The sequence below is a fragment of the Armigeres subalbatus genome, chromosome 2, assembly GCF_024139115.2.
Source record: "Armigeres subalbatus isolate Guangzhou_Male chromosome 2, GZ_Asu_2, whole genome shotgun sequence".
Lineage (NCBI taxonomy): Eukaryota > Metazoa > Arthropoda > Insecta > Diptera > Culicidae > Armigeres > Armigeres subalbatus.
This window is the reverse complement of record NC_085140.1, coordinates 5,085,659-5,105,349: the sequence shown is the minus strand read 5'-3', so window position 1 is coordinate 5,105,349 and position 19,691 is coordinate 5,085,659. Positions and strand designations below refer to the sequence as shown.

General features: G+C 38.3%; 1 protein-coding gene across 3 annotated transcripts in view; it reads right to left on the bottom strand.

Annotated features, from left to right (window-relative positions):
• Positions 1–5,579: 5,579 nt before the first annotated feature.
• LOC134217555 (death-associated inhibitor of apoptosis 1) overlaps positions 5,580–19,691 on the bottom strand; it is a 94,421-nt gene continuing 80,309 nt past the window's right edge. Inside the window, exons 1-2 of one of the 3 annotated variants that reach the window (XR_009981090.1) lie at positions 8,283–11,755; positions 7,660–7,863 (exon numbers count right to left, since the gene is read on the bottom strand). Coding sequence is in view for 1 of the 3 variants with exons in the window: in XM_062696333.1 (XP_062552317.1) it covers positions 6,243–7,430 (1,188 nt within the window). In the remaining 2 variants the exon portion in view is untranslated. Of the gene's footprint in view, positions 7,864–8,282; positions 11,756–19,691 lie in introns of those variants that run through there. The other 2 variants (XM_062696333.1, XR_009981089.1) reach the window with 2 other exon arrangements.

Sequence of the window (19,691 nt, the reverse complement as noted above, 5' to 3'; positions counted from 1 at the left end):
TTTTGCCTAAAATTGATTTATTCTCTTATTAGTTTTTAAGTTATGCAGAAATTTCTATTTCATTTGTGTAGGATCCCCACTTTCCAAAGAAGAAAGGGGTCTCGAATTATTTTGAGAACCTTCCCCGGCACCAAAAACCTCTGCATACACATTTTTACGCCGATTGGTTCAGTACTTTCGGAGTCTATAAGGTTCAGATAGACAGAAATTCATTTTTATGTATATAGATGTGCTCGACTTGCGGTTAGCGGCAGTGCAAATCCCAACAAAATGCATATGTAACGGATATATAATAATTAGGGGCTACATTTTAGACAGACAAACAGAGACTTGTGTATTTTACCTCGTTTAGAACATAAACGCACGGATACTTTAACAGGTACTAGTAGCTTGTCATAAGACGAGTTTATACCATCCCATTGAATTCCACCACTTAATTGTATCTTGACAGATACGTATTTCGACCTCAAAGGTAAGGCCGTCTTCAGTGTCTCGTACTTGACTCGACTCGAGTCGAGTCAAGTACGAGACACTGAAGACGGCCTTACCTTTGAGGTCGAAATACGTATCTGTCAAGATACAATTAAGTGGTGGAATTCAATGGGATGGTATAAACTCGTCTTATGACAGGTGAAAACATTCCACTAAAAAGCTCAAAATAATTTTCTTATCAGGTACTAGTAGGTTGCCGGTTGTCTTACCAGGCAAATGCACATAATATTCAGTTGTTATGAACATTATGAATGATATCTGAAGGTTTTATGCTAAATGTTGAATAAAAAAAAGGTTGTGACATTGAGATATCGGACCAACCGCAAACTGTGGGTAGGCGGTAAAGTATCTTATTCAGCTATTCCACCACCCGACAAGGGCTGAAAAGTGCCTTTTATAAAACTGAAACTATTCATGTGCCATTTCTAAAAAAAAAGTCCAAAGACAAGGATTCAAACACTAGTGCCCTGAGTGAATGCCAAACGAGTTACCACTAAGCCATCACCGCTACTCAAGAAGAGAAACCACTTGACCAATATGAACAGATGAACAGCATGCTGTGTGTAAACTAATGTTTAAACTTCCATGTTCAAACCCGTGTGTTTGAACATGGGCGCACACTCGTGTTCAAACTGGGTGCGATTTTGGTTGGATTTATGATGTACTCGGTTTGAATAAAAGATATTTTAGTTACTAGATAAAGATTGTCGCTACTGTTCCCTTTGTTCTGCTGTCCGAAACATGTGTGGTACATACCTGTCAAATCGTATGGATTTTCCTTCTTTGACATTTAGCTCCCCTATCCTCGCCAGCAAAAGATGTTCCGGACAGCGACGACAGCGACAATCTTTATCTAGTAACTAAAATATCTTTTGTTTGAATCTAGTATGCGTGTTTGAGTGCGAACTTGCACACGGGAAAACTGGGGTGACATTGCGCATCTCGAATCGAATCACTCGATTCGTACGTTTTTGCATTCGTTTCGAAAAAATTGCGGCATTATGTATTTCGTTCGACTTCATTCAGTCGCAGTACAAGATTTCGAATGGTGCTGTACTAGCTCAATCGAGTATGTTCTGTCAAACGAAATGTAAACAGAGAAAATAAGAGAAAGCTGTCTCCGTGTTTATCATGCCGCCCGCTGGAGAGACAACCTTCAGCGCATTGCGAATGTGAGTAAACAAAGAGAATAAGAGTAATTTCATTTGCGTGTAGCATGTTGCCTGTTGGAAAGGCATCCTTCATGGCATGGATTGGCAGTTAATTAATAAACAAGCAAATCGTGCTCAATGACTATAAAAGCAATATTATTTATTGAGCAGTTGAAACCGATTAAAACATTATGCCGATACGACATGTTTTATAAATTGAGATATAGTTACGACACAAATTATAAGTTATAATATATTATAAGCAACTCGGCCGTACGAAAACTATTTTGTTTTTGTTAAATGACTTGGCTGTGCATGTCTTTTCTAAAGCATTTGTTTAGTTTGATTGCTCTAATTGTAAGTGTCGGTCTTGAACCGTCATTAGTCGTCTGAGTACACGCGACCGCATGCGTGGAGCAATCAAACTCATCAAATGCTTTAGCATTTATTATATTTTTTCGATATGTACGTTTTTACGCAGATTTTCCCCATAGATTTTTCACGCGGTTTATCGAAATTGTCAAGAAATACGTGAAAACTGCAAAAAAAAACGATTTAAGTTGAAGTCGTTTTTACGAGGTTTTAAGGATAATTAGAGATTGCATAATGTCTGGAAACTATAAAAGTAGGTATCCTAATGACATTCTTTCCTTCAAGATACAATAATGAAACATTTATACTCTTCCCGTAGAGAAATAATATCAAATATAATGAAAAACTTTCAACAAGAAATGACTCTCGAACAACATTCGAAAGCTATAAAGGTGACGAGTGATTTTCATTCGACTTGAGTCGTTTCTCAGTGTGCTATCGAGTCTCCATAATGCCAAAACATCTCGTTATTCTTGTACCTCCTCGAGCATACTCGAACGATGAGTCGTTTTCGAGATCGAATCGAAAGCCGTAATGCCAAACATGTTCGACTCGATAGAATTACGTTCGAATCGAGATGCACAATGCCACCCCTGCACTTGTTTAAACGCGGTTCATGTTTTCGTGAAGACTGATCAAAGTAGCTCTGGAGTGGATGCCTCGGAGAAAAATCTAGAAGATCGGCGTATTTGGATCGTCTCTCTTGGATTTATTCCTTAAAAGCATTGAATAAGTGGCGGAAATTTCTGAGGTTTGATTTGATAATTGTTCCAACATAAATTGGAGCGCCACGTTGGCTTCATATAGAGTGCAGAACTCACTGAGGAGTAGTTTCACAGCAGCTTGAACAGGTTCGAAAGCTTAAATTATTTCACCTACCATCAAACAATCATCACTGAAGTTGAGTTGTATTAAAGCTTCAACTCATGGATGCGTTTGAGCACAAGTTATTTATGCCTTGGCATCAGCCACTAAATAATTCAAATTCTTTTCCGAATTTCGAACGGACATATTTTTGCAGAAAATCGTTTTTCACAGGTGATCTCCGGAAAAGAACTATTACGGCTCGTACCTTTTTCATAATTTCATACATTGCGGGAAAATTCTCGACGATGTCAACAATGTTCATTGAAGAAAAAAGGTCATTCGCAGTTTGACAGATGGCTAAGAGAATGAAGCAACAGGTATGATTAATGACGATGATGGTCGATTTTTGTTGTGGCGTGAACGTCGTCAATGATGCTTACTTGGGCAAAGTTATTCATGCGCGCATTTAATTGTTGTATTTTTTGCACGATGAGTCTTTACTGCTTGTAATCGAATATTTGTCCCATCTATGCTGGGTTTCTTATTTATATGGGAGAGACACAGGCAGTTGAGCTGATACATGTAGGTGAAAATTGTTCGAGATTTTTCATACTGACAGCAAAATTTGAAATACCGAAAATACCGGTATTTTCCGTCTCTAATACCGGTATTTTCGGTACCCAAAATTGGCCGGTAATACCGGTATTACCGGTTTCGGTACTACCGGTTAGACCACCCTAGTCCCCAGGTCCTATTCTACCGCGTGCAGTCAGCGTGTTCGTGGCCTTCCACGAAGTCGCCGGCCGCCATTTTCGCGGTTCTTTCATCCGACATTCGCACATAAGAGAGGTCAAAATTGCACTTTAGGGAGATAGATTCAGTCATTTCCATCAATTCACATTTATTTGCGTTCATTGAATGCATTGCAGCAGTTCTTAAAAAAAATCGATTTTGATAAAACAAATTCCAAGGAGAGACTTTTGGGAAAAAAGAAGGAAGAAAGAAGGTAGAAACATGGAAGATGGAAGGAAAAAGGAAGTAAGAAAGAAGAAAGAAGGAGAAGAAAGTATAAAGAAAGGAAGAAATAAGGAGAAGGAAGAAGCAAGAAAAAAAGAAGGAAAAAAGAAGGAAGAAGGAAGAGGGAAGAAGAAAAACGAAGGAAGAAAGAAGAGGAAAGAAGAAAAATGAAGGAAGAAGGAAAAACGAAGAAAGAAGAATGAAGAAAGAAAAAGGAAGAACATACTTCTCATTTCTCATTCGATCTAATAACCATTCGGCCCAATGACCTTCGGCCTATAGGCCTTCGGGCCAGTGACCTTACACCGTTCTAAATGTACGCAGTAGTGAGAATTTTGTTTATTACTGAAGGGCCACTGATTTTCAAAAAAAAATCTCCTTTTTATGGATACCTATGCCCTCCTATGCCTATAAGAACAGAAACAAAAATATAAAAAATTGGTTCCTCTAATTACTTTGAAAAATCATAGCTCAAGAACTATGAATAGCAGAAACACGGTTACTTAGTAAAAATGGAAATAAATTCTCAAAGTAAAAGCAATGAGAAAAATTCATATAAAAAGCAGAAGTTTATGAAAAAAATTAACAAAAATATTTTTAGCATACTTTTTTGGTACCTAAGTTATGGTCAATTTGGAGAAAAATGGCCAAAAATAACACGATTTCCAAATCTTTAAAAATGTTTTTTTACGAAATTTTTCACTGTTAAAATAATTAATTTAAAAATGCGATACGTATTCTTTGCGTAAACACCGGCTTAACTCTTGTATTTTTACTCTTGGAATGTACTGAAATGTATATTGATTAGAAAACTAACAGTTCTGCATAACTTCTGAATCACTTGACCGATTCCAACTAAATTTGGTACACATATCGGCACCAACATTTCAAAAGGGCGAAACTGCTTTTATAAACAAGAGCTTTTCACGTCACTGGTGGGTTATTTTGTGCCTATCCACTAAATCCAGCGCCATTTAATGAAAGAAGAGGACTCGCTGCTTCCATCAGTGGTGGTGGATTGAGTTGGTGGGCTCAAATTAATCAACCAGCGACGTGAGAATCTGATATTGTCTATCCTGAGCAGACGATTATAGAGGAGGTGCGAGTTTCATTGAGGAGAAGGAAGGGTGTGGAGAAAGTAGTAGTGTATAGTAAACGAACTATTCAGATTAACTTTTGAACCCCAAATCTGGTACCCACATCTTCTACGCACAGAAAACCATTAGAAAGGTGTGTCATTTGGAAAAGAAAGGAGAGTGGAGGGGTCGATTCAAGTACAAGATACTGAAGATGTCCTTACAGTTGAAGTCGAAATACGTATCTGTAAAGATTACAACCTGGTGGGATTGAATAGAAAAGAACTATAGTCGTCTTTTGGCCGTATACTAATAACGTATAAGCACGTATGGGGGAGGGAGGATCTGTTATTTTCTTACGACCCTTATAAACAAAAAATAATGTGTATAGGAAAAATCTTACCTGGGGGGAGGGTGGTACGAAAATCCCAGAAAAAAATGCTTAAATAATAAAATAAATGTTAAAAAATTCTATGGGGTAAAAATAAAATTTCCCAAAAGTACTTGGCCTAAGTTTTAAATATAAAGTTAAAAATATGACAGACATTAATTAAACACTAAAAACTAGCAGCATTGTTGAATAAGAATTAAAAATCACGTATTATGGGAACTGAAGATAGGAATTTCTTTCGCACAACAACGTACATTTTACACCTCAGTTAAATTACATTTTTAACACAATTTTATTACTAAATATATATCTTTTTGTCTCTCTCGTACAACAAAGTTGGCCACGGTCAGTTGCGGCGTTGAAAAGTTATGGAAAATCTGATTGATCCACCTAGTGATGATAAAGCTTTCATTTTGACCATTAAAATTATTGAATTGCATTGCTAAAAAAACTAGAAGAATGGACCTTGTGGGTCTAACTAATGAGAAATATTTAACTTTACAATAGCGCACATACTGCGCACAGATAGTCAGAAACTGTTGTTAAGTTTGTCCAACTAAGACGATTAGTATGAATATTTTGACTGTCCCTATCATTGCAATCAGTTTTGAAGTGAACCTAAAGCTTTGCATACAACTTTGTTGTGCGAGAAACCCAATATTCCCATTAGTTGGATCAATGATGTTTTTTTTTTAACTTTTATTAGTTGATCTTCATCCAAAACAAAAAAGTGGTGGGAAGTCTGCAATGTTGCCGATCAATCAATTAAAGAAAAATTTCGGTACGAAAATCTCCAACATCGCACTCAGGAATCAAAGCTTTGAAACCGCTTTGGTTTTGATAGCGTTTCTCCGCTTGTGCCTGCTGACGTGATTCGCTGATTCTTTAAGCAGAATCTTAGCGTTCTTAGCACTGTTGTACTAAAACATTCTTTATTCACATTAGATAAATTCTCATCACATTGGTAAAAGGTTTCCGGCACAACGGACACTTGGTGACAGAAGAAGCGCACTTAGCACAGGCCACTACATGACCACATGGCGAGAAAGCAGTATTGTACTCATTAACATAACAAATTTTGCAAGTCCGACTGGTGTCTAATTTTTTATTTGGTTCATCTTCATCACTACTGCAGCCGGCCATGGCGTTGTCTTCTTCGGCGGATACACTCAAGCTGGACGATTGAGATGATTGGAGCGAGGATGTGGTTGCCGATGCCACTCCGGAGGTCGACGGTTGTGGCGAACCGGATGGTGCAACATCAGAGCCGTTGGTCTCGGAAGGCTTTTGCTTCTTGGCCAAACATTGCGCGATGTATGCTTCGTCTTTCATTAGTTTCAGGTACTCGCAGTTACTATACCACATGGCATGCTGCTCCCACGGTTCATCTTCAGCTTCCCAGTCTTTTAGGCCTCCGCCACAGCTGAAGCATTTGACACGATCACTTTTGCCGGTGTAGAAGAACCCGGCGTCACTCAGTTCCTTCGGTTTCTGTTTCATGAACTTTGGCCAATCTTCGTAGCTTTCCAGTCGTTTCGCTTCGATGGCATAGTTAGGATATTCCGGTCGTTTCTGCTGGGGTAGAGCCGGTGCCAATTGTTCTTGAATGACTGGTCCATTGGATGCCATACTAGAATCGGACGTGAGCGAGCTGGGTGGTGAAGTTTGCGACCCACTGCTGCTCCGACCCGATGAATAGGCATTTTCCGCTACAGAATTTCCTCTTATTCTAATACCACATGTATCGTAGCTGGGCTCCGGGAGCTGGTCTAGGAAGCTTGAATCTATCGGAACATTGTTTGTTTGTCGCTTGCGTAGCAGTGGACAGTATGGAGACCATCTCAGGTGTTCCGAGAGGACATTGTCGTTCGGTTCCCATAGTCCTATCTCCACACGACAGAAGTAGCATTTTACCATATCGTTTGGCCCGACATAGTAGAATCCATATCGGGCCAGTTCAGTCTTGCTGATGAAGATTACCGACCAGCTTCGGAAAGACTCCAACCTGGCGACCTCCGTGTGATACGAAATTGACACAGACGTTCCTGTCTCTCCATAGGGATTCTCATCTTTGACTTTGTTGTCCGTAAAGTCCTGCGGTAGCGATAATACTTGAGCCGTCATAGTTTTCTTCTCGCACGATGCACCTTTTTTCTCGCGAATACGATGCCGGAAGAGACGAATGAATCGACGAAGAAGCGATGTAAAAGGGGAAGATGAAAGTGCAGTCCAGAGATGACTGCGACAAAGACGACAACGGCGAAGACAACGATCTCGAGTCCGCGGCAGTTGCTCAGAGACTAAACCGAACGAGTTTGCCTGGGATTTTCCAAGTGCACAGCTGCTTCGAATAGTTTTTTGTTGTGACGACGACCGCCAAGGCTGGATCGAATGTGAGAGATGTAACGAGATGCAGTTGCAGTTCCACTATATGTCTCTCTCGCAGTTTTAGGTTTTCTCTCGTTTGTTTTCAATACAGATGATGAATATGATGCAGATGATGGGGATGCTGCAGTTGCTCGTTGGCTACCATTGGTTCGGATGGGAAAACATCGATCTGTTCGGTCGCCCAGATGAAAAGAGAAAGAGAAGAAAAGAAAGACTAATTTAGCAACTTTACCCTATACTTGCGCTGCGGTTGGGTTGGCTTGGGGGAGGCTGCTGGAACCGTCCGGCCCGAAAAGGTATGGTGGAAAATTGCGGTTGGAAAATGCATCCGACGAGGCTGGCGGTGAAGCAGGTTGACGACTTTTGCGATACCGGACCATTTCACATTGGTTAAGTGAGTAGTGAGCACTCTTCTATACTACGGTTGAGCCGGTTACTAGTAGAAAGTTGTATTTGGAACCGGACTCGTTTACTTTTCAAGAAAGTTGTACACCAATAATTAAGTTTAAGCTTTTAGGGTAGCCCAATGTATTATATAACGTCATACTTCGAAATGTTTAAATAATTTTATACATATTATAGACATACCCTTAAATTAATAAACATTTTGAAAATGGATTAATAAAAACTAGTATTCTTTATAAACTTTTTTCCACTAAAATAACTACCATTGCTGAATTTTTCACGAACCGAAAAAACCTTACATATAACTACACTCTGTAATCAAATGATGTTCGTCGACTGAAGCGCTATTTACTGATATTGAACATTATATCGCATTTTTACTCGGAAAGATAAGGGAGCATCCATAAATTACTTAACGCTAAGGGGAGGGGATTGGTCGTGACAATCCATACAAAAGTTTTAAATGATTCATGGGGGGGAAGGGTTGAGAATGGTCAATTTTTGCGCTACGTGATTAATGGATCTTCCCTAAGACTGATAAGATGATTGCTAAACCAATTCAGGTACCAGCCATGCTTTACCGATCATAATCGCATTTCAGTCACACCTTTGCTCGATTCGGCCTTTCAATTAGGAGCCGTTGGTTAAGTGAAATCATACTCAAACCTCCCCTAAATCTAATGCGCGAATTAATTGGTTTACGCATGAGTTTTTTGTGCAAAAAAAATCAATGTTTCACTCGTTTACAAGAAAGAAAAAATGCTCCAAATTGCGTTAAAATCAATCGGAGCGCAATTTATTGTTTACATGCAAACACATCCGAAGAGTGTCAACTGGTGTGTAGCAAAATATTTGTAGAATTTAGCATAGCGAGTAAACCACAAGAAATCAACACAAGTAATGCCACACAACTGCAACTAGCAAATCTGTTATTACGCATTCGACCCAATTCACATTCCTTACTCTTTTTGTAAACGTAAGCAAGCAAAAATGTTATTCCATTCTAGGAAAGACTACCTACGCACCATACTTGACACATTCTTGGGTAAATAATTATGAAGATAACAGCAATTATTAACCAATCAATCAAGTAATCGCGATGTAATGTAATACCCAACTCGTGTGATCGATCGAATTCTTCACGTTAATATTGGATGCACATCAGACACATATGAATAAAAAAAAATCGGACATAAATGCAATTGTAGCCCAAAAGGAAGCGGAAATGACGTTCACGTGGCCTAACTCCCTGATAAGCGTTTTATATCTGGTACCTTGAGGGCCAGTTTCAAGTGGCGAAAAAATAGGGCCACATTTTAAGAATAAACATACGACGTAATAAAGCATTGAAGTACTAATTATTTTGTTTTTTTAATTTCTTCGATTGAACTTTTCCTAATTATATGTGATCACATATAGGAAACAGATAGCATTAAGACCACTTCGACGTTTGCAATAGAACAGATACCCTACTATTTGAGATAAACTCATTTCGTTTAGTGGCAATTATCACTATCGCAATATTGTGCAAACACACTAGCGGCACGTTGCAGTGACGGTGGGGAAGATATTTACATTGTTTGTCATGATTAGAGTACTTGGCCGGGCGCCAGTGTGCTGTGTTTTCGCAATACAGACGGGGAACCGATAGTAAAACGCCCACGTAGAAATTAATTTGTGTACATTTGTGGAATTTTTCCCCTGGCCAATGAGTAATTTCCGGTTCTGGTGATGCAAAGAGTTCCACGAAAATAATATCTGCTTCCAAATACAAAAAAAAACTTGACGTTTCATTCAATTACGATTACCTATCTTATCGTGTTCGGGAAAGCCAGAAATGAAATAAAAAGAAGCGTTAAATAAATAGGAGTGTATGCAGTATGATTGATGCATTACTGACTCATATATGGATATGCAAAATAAACTCATATGGGGTCGTAAACTAGTAACGTAAGCACTTATGGCGGGAGGGGGGTTTGACATTTTCTTACGTTCCATATGAATAAAAAAATTATTTGTATGGGAAAAATCTTACATGGGGGGAGGGGGTTTGAAAAACCCAGAAAAATTGCTTACGTAATTAGTGTGCGGCCCCTATGTAGATATCTAGGCAAGGTTGGAACAGTACCAAATATGAACATTATGGAAGGCACTTATTAGGGTCGATAAACAAACTCCGATTGAATTGAAATATGCAAAGATTTTTGAAAAATTACTCCACAAATGCCAACAGTTATGATTGATTATTACCTGAAGGCAAGTATGAAGATAATCCAATAAGTGTTAGCAGCATTAAATAAGTTCATAATAAAAATGTTCCAAATAAATTTGTTATATGTACCCTCCACATAATACATAATCAGTTTCGCGTTAAATGCTACTATAGGGCTCCAATAGAAATGGCAGGCTTGCTTAGCCGAGGAAAGACGAGTCTGCGTTTGAAGCTTATTGAGATAAGCGTAAGAGGCTACCGGCGCCATTAGGGTAAAATCAGCAGTGATTCAAATCGTTCGGAGCTGTCAGTTTGAATATGAATCTGAAAGATTCATTTTCCCAGCAGCTGTTCTAGATTCATTTTTTATACCAGTCAAATGTCAAAAAAATAAAACTGGTATAACGCTCCGTTCTATTTTCTGCAGATTTGAACCACGATTGAATCACGAGATTCAAATATTTTCCAATTGTTTTGATGTATGAATGCGTCATTTTATCTACGGATCAATCCACTTTGCAATTACGGCGCCTTTCTTGGCGCCAACATGATGATTTCATTTAATTGAAAATTTGAAAAACATGAATAGAACACTGCTGGGGAAACCAGCGAGTTTGTTCTATTTGGCTCCATATTCAAACTAGAATAGTGGTCGAAAATTTGGAATGAAACTGAATCACTCCTGATTTCACTCTAAGAGTGATTTAATGAGTGATCCTGATTTAAATTCAAATGAAAGACGTTACATTTTTTAAGCTTTTATTAAGGTGTTTTTTTAAGTCTAGATTAGGATTAGGAAGACATTACAAAAGAGTTTAAAGATTTTACAAATGTCATCACAAGTTGAAACAAATTCCCAAAGAGGAAGAGGAGTGAACAACAGAACTCAATTCACCCAGTGCGCCACGAATATTTACATTCACCCAGCAAATGACAAAAATTTCACCACGCGTTTAAAGGGGCCACTCACATTCATGCGGTAACGCACGAACTGAGCAGCCTGTCAGAGCAACTTGTGTTGGGTTGAATGCTAAATTGAATGGTTGGTACTAAAAAGAATATTTAGCTGCCCTACAGTCGCACTCACGACGGCGGCGATGAGATTGACCGTTGACCATTAAGAAAATTATTTTGAGCTTTTTAGTGGAATGTCTTCACTTGTCATAAGACGACTTTATACAATCCCATCTAATTCCAGCTCTTAATTATACCTTGACAGATACGTCGAGTCAAGTACGAGACACTGAAGGCGACCTTACTCGTCTTACTCGAAATACTCGTCTTATAACAAGTGCTGAGATCCATGTTTTTCACTGAATTGACTTTGACATATTGAAAACAACATTCTTCTGAACTCGTGCAATCTTATCAATTGATTGACTCCGCCCGATCAATATATGAATTGATTACAATGGAATTCGTTCTGGAAAGTACATGGAAACTGAATCAAAATTATTCCCCATATGAAACACAATTATTTAGCGCAGGACCGGATTTAGCCAGAAGGGGGCCCCAAAATGTACAAAAAATGTTGGTTTTGGTACATAGGATTTGTGGGGGCCCGGGGCCACGCCCAACCCTGACCCCCTGCATCAGGCCCTGATTTAGCGAGTTATAATGGTTTTCTCTAGCATTGTAATGGCCAGAAGAAATGTACTTAAAAACCCTAATTAAACCAAATAGCTGGTTACGATGTTTTCCTTGTGCGTTTAAAAGTTAACAAACATATGCGAAGAGGTCTAAAATATCACAGATAGCTAGATAGGACCTCATTTTAGTTCTACCCATTGTAAAACTTCACTTCGAACGCAACTTGTTGCGAGTAATTCGGATGAGTGCCGAAAACGTGACTTTACAGAAACATTTCTATACAGTGATCGTTCTTAAATTGGGACGTTTTGATAAGCGTCAATGTGTTTTTTTTTATTTGCATCGAGCGAATAAAAAAAAATACGCGCCGAGAAATATCGATCCCGCCAAACACGGAAAGAAAACGTCTACGCGATTTTGAGATCACATTTTGACGTTTAGCTGCTTTAGGGTTTCGCCTCAATTATTGAACCCCAACTAAAAAAGCAAATTAAAACAAAAAAAACTGTACATGATTTGAAGTTAATATTTTGACCATAACTTTTGACTGTCGAGCCCATAGGCCGCCCTGGCCAATTTCTTATATGGAACAATGGGACGGGATTCCCTGTCGAATGAAACCTGTTGCAAGCAAATCGAATACAAACAAGTGCCTAAAAGATAAATTGTTTGCGCATATACATACACACATACATACACACAGACAGGCATCACCTAAATTCGCCGAGCTGAATCGATTGCTATATGAACGACGGCCCTATCAAAAGTTCTTGTTGCACAATTTTTAAAAAAAATCGTTTGCGACATTTTGATGACAAAGCATGGAAAATGTTATAAAGTTTCACCTGACAAACACTTAGGTCGAAATTCACAATATGAAAATAGTTATGCTAATTCAAAATTTGACGATTTCTCGAAAAATGTATATGAGTCCATACATTCGCTGTTTTTTTTTTGCTGAAACATAATAAACTAATCCATTTGTATCAACACATGCAAAAAGATCTGCGAAATCGCAATCGAAAGTTTAAACCATCGTTTCTGAACATTTGCAGCTTGCGAGCTGTGCCTGTATTGAACGAAACTGTTGATATAGCCCAACGGTACACCTTGGTACACGAGAAAGCCAAACAGTAATGTTAGGGAGACTGGTTTTACTTTTTGCTTTTCTCGCGCAACGTAGTTTTCACTCCAAAAGGAAAATTTCTAAAGGAGACTCGAATACTCATAGTATTATATGTATACTAATCGAAACAGCTTGACCAAATATCTATCCGTTCGTGTACATAATGGGTGTGTGCACAAAAGATAGGAAAACATTGTAACATAGTCACAGATAACAGATATTCAGGCTACAACAAAGTTTATTGAAAATCTTGTGTAAAGTTTTAAACTGATATACTTTGACTCACTACTGCCATCTACTCAACTGATTGTGGAAGTTTATACGGACGCAACTGAATAGCAACCGTCGAACGCAGCCAATAAATTGACAGTCGCATTTAGGCTGCGTTTTACACAGAAATGATCGATTGCCAATTGCGTTCCAAATATTCAATACATTCGGATCACCAGTTGCGGATGTTTACACACGTATCAGATACCAGCCTAAATGTCTGTTATCTGTGATATAGTTATTTTAACCCCTGGTGGTGCAGGTGCGGATAGACTCGATTAGATTAAGGTTATGTTATTTTCGGATCTCATGTTAAGGAGTATTGTAATTATTTGAGAACTGAACAAAATTTAATTAAGTTTTAGTTTAGTTTTTTGTTTTGTATATTTCTCTAAAGGTTGCAATTAATTGATTCTTTCATCACTTGGAAGTAAAAAAAGCGGCTGCCTTCTTCGTTTTCGCAGTATCCAGTTCTCTAACTGATTTTCTGGCAACAATTGGATCCTAAAGCCCTACCTCGTTTAAGGTTGCAAACGAAAGAGCATCGGTCAAGAATACATGACCCGATATTTTATAAATTCTTCAATTTATAAATTAGAAAAAAATGATATTTTTTTATTCGAGACATTTTAAGACATTTTTGGGGCTGAGCAACTTGTCTTGCTGGAAAGGCAACATTTCAGAATACAACATATCTTTATCATCTTTATATATAAATGCCCTTTGCAGTTCAAATACACCCAAAAATAAATTACATAATTCTGCGAAAGATTCTGCAAAAGTAGTGGAATTGAAGTACAAACTCGTCTTATGACAAGAAGATTCTGCAAACTTTGAAAAAATCTATATATTTTAGAATACAGCATCTAGAATACAGTGATAATACAAAATTATTTTCAAATTTCCAAATAGCAATCTACTATGCCAAAGACAAAAACATCGCGTTAAAAGTCCACAATACAAAACATTTTGAAAATCAGCTTTCTGAAACAAATTTAATGACAAATGAATCTGACTTTGACTAAATGGTTGAAACCATCCCTGGGTGACGAATAGGAAAGTTTACCAAATAGATCTTTTCACTGTTACCACTGATGGCATATTGGTATTGTTTTAGTGTTTCCAATTGATATAAAATTAGTATACAATCACAGACATTACTGTAAAGAAGGAGTAAAACGTTCAACTCAGCAAAAAATGTTAACAAACCCCCTTTCAATATATTTCTACTGAATTTTGTTCTATAGTTAGGCACCACTTTTTTGGCAGGCCAACTAATCCAAATCCTCCGAAAAAGAGGATAATCCATCAAAGCACCCCGACCAGTTCAAAAACGAACGTTAGACTTTCGTGTCATGTTCAAACCTGCCCAACGCCTGCCTTGATGTCCTGTGAGTGATGATTCACAGAGATCCAGCCAGAGGAGAAAAAACACCTCACTCATTATGCTGTTGCCATCGTTTTTGACACATGCCAAAAGCTCGTGTACGTATGTGTGCTACATACACTCCCTTCCGCAGCTGGATGATAGGACACGCATTGCTTAATTTTCTAGAGCAAAGCAGCAGCAGCTGGAAACTTCTCATCACGGGTTTCATTCGGGTTTCACGTGCCACTCTCTTTCATGCAGCGCAGGAAATTCTTCGACTGCACATGGCGTTTTTTTTTCTTGTATGTATTTCGAGGAACCATCATAATCTTTCAATAGCCCATTCATTCGGCGGCAACATTGACTGGAGACAGCTGCAATTTCCTTTTTCGGTTTCGTACGGCGATTTAGGGCGATCGAATCGATCGAGCTTCCCTGGATGGTACAAACGATCGTGGACGGCAGTTGGCAACCCTATGCCGCGGGTTAAGTTTCGGCAGATGTTTCGTTTCCTTTATGCGCTCTGTGCCTAATTTTCTACGGCAAGTTTTCTGAAGAGACCGGATAATCGATTCCGGCAAGTGTTTGAGGAGCGTGTGCCCTCGCTCGCATCTTAAACGGGCAGCTCTAGAATGTGGGTTTTACTGTAATTGTACGCGTCACGAAGCACTAAGCAGGGGAAGTTGCTTGGAAACCAGTACGACCGGACAGGTGTCGCGTTAATCATTTATTGTTTTGCACCGTGATTGGTGGAACGTGCTGGTTTTCCTCTTCCATTCTATCAGTCCGATTAGGAAAGATACCAGTGGAAAGCAGATTTGATCGAGTAAGCTAACGGATTCCTAACGGGAGCCTGTGCGATATGGGAAGGAGTGCCGTTGGCAAAAATTAAATCGCATACTTCGATCGGTGTAGAAAACCGTCATCTAGTACTACACTAAATTGCCTCGAATTAGCGTTCATTGCTGTTGTTCTCAATAACAGTAATAGAGAAAGACCCACTGGAGAATGTTGCCATCGAGTACATAGGTCGCGAACATGAAGGGGCCTCAAACAACAATCTCACGACTTTCATTCAAGAAACCTGGGTGAGGCAAAAGGCTAAAGTCGCCGCTGTTTCGAAAGGAATTCGAGCTCTCGCTCCCAGCCTCTAAAGCCACAACATCAACCGCAGTCGGAGGAACATAATTATTTTTATTTATAACATCTCTTGCCGCATTGAGGTCTGCCTTTTTGTGCCATTCCTCTTCTGCACTGAATTCGAGATTGGGCTAGCACAGTGAAGTACCTTTACCAAGCATGAACGAACAGAACAGCACAGCACTGCTTGCCGAAGATGAAGTTCGGGAGATTGTCTGGGGCTGGTGCTGCTGCTGCTGCATTCCATTCCCAAGCTCCAAGAGACTTGGGTTTGGACCGCAACCGAGCAAATGAACGGCAATCGAGCCCTCCTGCCGATTGGACAAAGGCAACCAACATGCAGTCGGACCGATCAGAAGTGAGCTGGAGTTGTCTCGAAACAACAGGGATGGTGAATTACAATCTTACAGATCGAGAGTCGTGAGTTCGCAACCAAATCGCAGTTGCCTCCTAGATGGTCGTTAGAGGCTGTTCCACTGATTGAGGAGAGGCGGCAGCTAACCTTTTAGGAGTTATTGGAGCTATGGCAGAAACTGGGTCGACATGCGCGGGCTTGGATGAACCGCATGGACAAGACTCGTGCAAGTGTGTCGCATAATTGTCGACATGTTGGATGAAAAATAAATGTCTTGTAGAGATTTTTTTACGTTTAGCCTGCCTCGTACTCAGAGGCGTTAAGAAAGGCTCTGTGCTTACTTTAAATTTTTATCTGTATAGGCGAATTGGGACTTGACACTGGATACTGCATCCCCCTACTTTCACATTATTGATAAAGCATTGATAAAAACAGTCACATGAATGAATTCAATGAAAAACGACGGATGTGAATAATCCTTCAACGGACAAACAAACAGATTCTAAGAAACCACTCGTCAGAAGTACCTGCGATTTTGAAGTGTAATAACACAATCAATAGGGCTTATCATAAGACAACTGAATGGAATGGAAGGTCTATCTGGCTCGAAATGAAGCCTTCGAATGCATTCTAACAACTCAGTTTATCATCCAACATGCAACGATACAGTCCACGACATCAATTACTAGTTTTAATTGCGTGCGAGATTTGCTTTTCTGTGGACTACCCTTGTCTTCTCGAACTATGATTCTTTTTTGAAAATTTCAATAAATTTTAAAAAAATGGGTTGACAAAATTGTTTGGAACATAATTTTAAGTTTGCAAAACACTTTAATGAAGATTTAAAAAAAAAATGTTAAAATCGAAAGGCTTTGTTGTCAAAATCAAATGTTGCCAAAAACCGAATATTGCCAAAATTGTAATTTGAAAAAAAAATATCAAACGAAAAAATGTCATACATTTCCGAGGATTTATTTTCGTATTTTTTTGCCAGAATATGTATTTTTGGACAAGGAGTCAGAATATATGAAAATCTCATTTTTGCCAAAATGTTACATATGCAGTTTATCAAACCAAAGCTTCATTTATGTTTTGCGAACACTCTCTAACTCGATGTTCTGTAACTCGATATTCTTGTAAGTCGATACCTCCCTTACTCGATATTTTCTAAGTCGAAGTAATTTTCCAATGCATTTTTCCCTCGCTAACTATACACGGTGTCGGGCCATTTGGCCGAACTTCATCTGGCCGAATAATTGAAAATAAAGATTGAAAGTAGTGAAAAGTAATGAAAAGTTAGAAGTGGGAGTGAAAAATTGAAAGTGAAAAATGCGAAGTGGAAAAAGAGTAATGAAAAATGGAAAATGAGAATTGGAAAGTGAGAAGTAGAAAATCAGGAGTATGAAGTAAGAAGTGGAAAGTAAGGAAAGGAAAACGTGAGAGGTGGGAATTGAGAATTTAGAAGTGAGAAGTGCTATGTGAGATGTAAGCAGTGAGAAGTGAGAAGTGAAAAATGAGAAATAAGAAATTCGAAGCGAGAATTGAGAAATGAGAAATGAGAAGAAGAAATTGAGAAGTGAGAAGAATGTAGTAAGAAATGAGAAATGAGAAGTAAGAAGTGGAAAGTAAGAAGTGAGAATTGAAAAGTGAGAAGTGTTAAGTGAGCTTTTTTCTTCCTTATTCCCTCTTTATTCTATTTTTTTCCTTTTCCTTTCCCTTATTTCTTCTTCTTTCTACCCTCTTCCTTCTACTTTCTTCCGCTTTTGTCCTTCTTGCTCCTTCTTTCTTTCTTAGAAAGAAATACGAAGTGAAAAGTAAGAAGTTAGAAGTGGGAAATGAGAATTGAGAAGTGAGAAGAGACAAATAAAGTGAAAGAAATTCAAAGTGAGAAGTGGGAAATGAAACGTGGAAGTGAGAGGAAAAAAGTGGGAAGTGAGAAGTAAGTAGTAAGAAATGAGAAGTGAGAAGTAAGAAGTGGAAAGTAAGATGTAAGAAGTGGAAAGTAAGAAGTGAGAATTGAAAAGTGAGAAGTGTTAAATGAGCTTTTTTCTTCCTTATTCCCTCTTCATTCTATTTTCTTTCCTTTTCCTTTCCCTTATTTCTTCTTCTTTCTACTTTCTTCCGCTTTTGTTCTTCTTGCAGAAAGAAAGAATTCTTAGAAAGAAATGCGAAGTGAGAAGTAAGAAGTTAGAAGTGGGAAATGAGAATTGAGAAGTGAGAAGAGACAAATAAAAGAAAGAAATTCAAAGTGAGAGCCTTCCCCTTATTTATTCGTCCCTTTTCTTCCTTCTTCTTTTTTTCCTTCTTCTTCCTTCTTACTTCTATCTTCTTACTTCTTCCTATTTCATCCATCTTTCATTCTTTTTCCTTCTTACTACTTACTACTTTCCTACTTACTTTTCCTTCCTCCTTTCTTCTCATTTCTCACTTCTTAATTCTCACTTTCAACTGTTTAATTCAAACATTGTACTTCTCTCTTCACTTGATAAGGAAACAATTTAACTATTAGGCCAAATGTAGTTCGGCCAAACGACCTTTTCGGTCAAATAACACTCTGCCAAATGACTTTAAATCATATTTCTACAAGCTATGAAAAGTATTTGATATTATGGGAAAAAATATAAATGTGTTCCCTATCTCGATACCACCCTAACTCGATGGTCCCTTCAATATCGAGTAAGGGAGAGTTTACTGTAGATCATTTGAAATGTTCTGCGAGGAATCATTTTTGGCTTGCATTCAACATTGGAAAACTCCTGCAAACTCCTATGCAACAATCTTTTTTTACAAGCGTCGTCGTCGATTGAATACTTCAATATACAATACTTACAAAAATGTGTAACATAAGGGGGAGGGGGTCGAAAATGGCAAATTTTTGCGTAACGTAATTAATGGATCTTCCTTTACTAAGAAATATTTGAAAGGGTATTTCAATAGTTCCTGTTTTTTACATAGCGAAAATCATTCTCATATTGGCGTTGACTATAATTAAACAAATGCATTATTTTTTTGCGGCACAGGAATACCAGCACACTAACTAGACATGGCAAATGAACATTGCTCATGCTTCGTGCAGTTCCATTCAATTTAACTATACTTGGATTGAATGGAACAGTTCCAACTTGTGTTTCAAATTCATGAAAAGTAAACCATTTCAATTAAAATTAAAACTCTGCAGTTTGCCTTCCCGAGCAGGAGAAATTGGCTGAATAATACCTAATTCTGTTATTGATACCATACTCTGTTATGAACTAGCCCTGCATAAGAGGTAAAATACCAAAGGAATAATACCAAAAACTTATATGCACAATACTTGAGCCATAACAAACTCAGTTATTCAATTGAATTTCAATACCAAATGCATAACCAATTATTATTCGTTTGGTATTGAAATACCTAAGCATGTTATGAATCAAGTATTCTGCAAATAAGTTTTTGGTATAGTTTTTTGGTATTTTACCTCTTATGCAAGGCTAGTTCATACCAATTTCTGTTATCGAGGTCGTCGCTCCTGCAAATCTCTATAATAA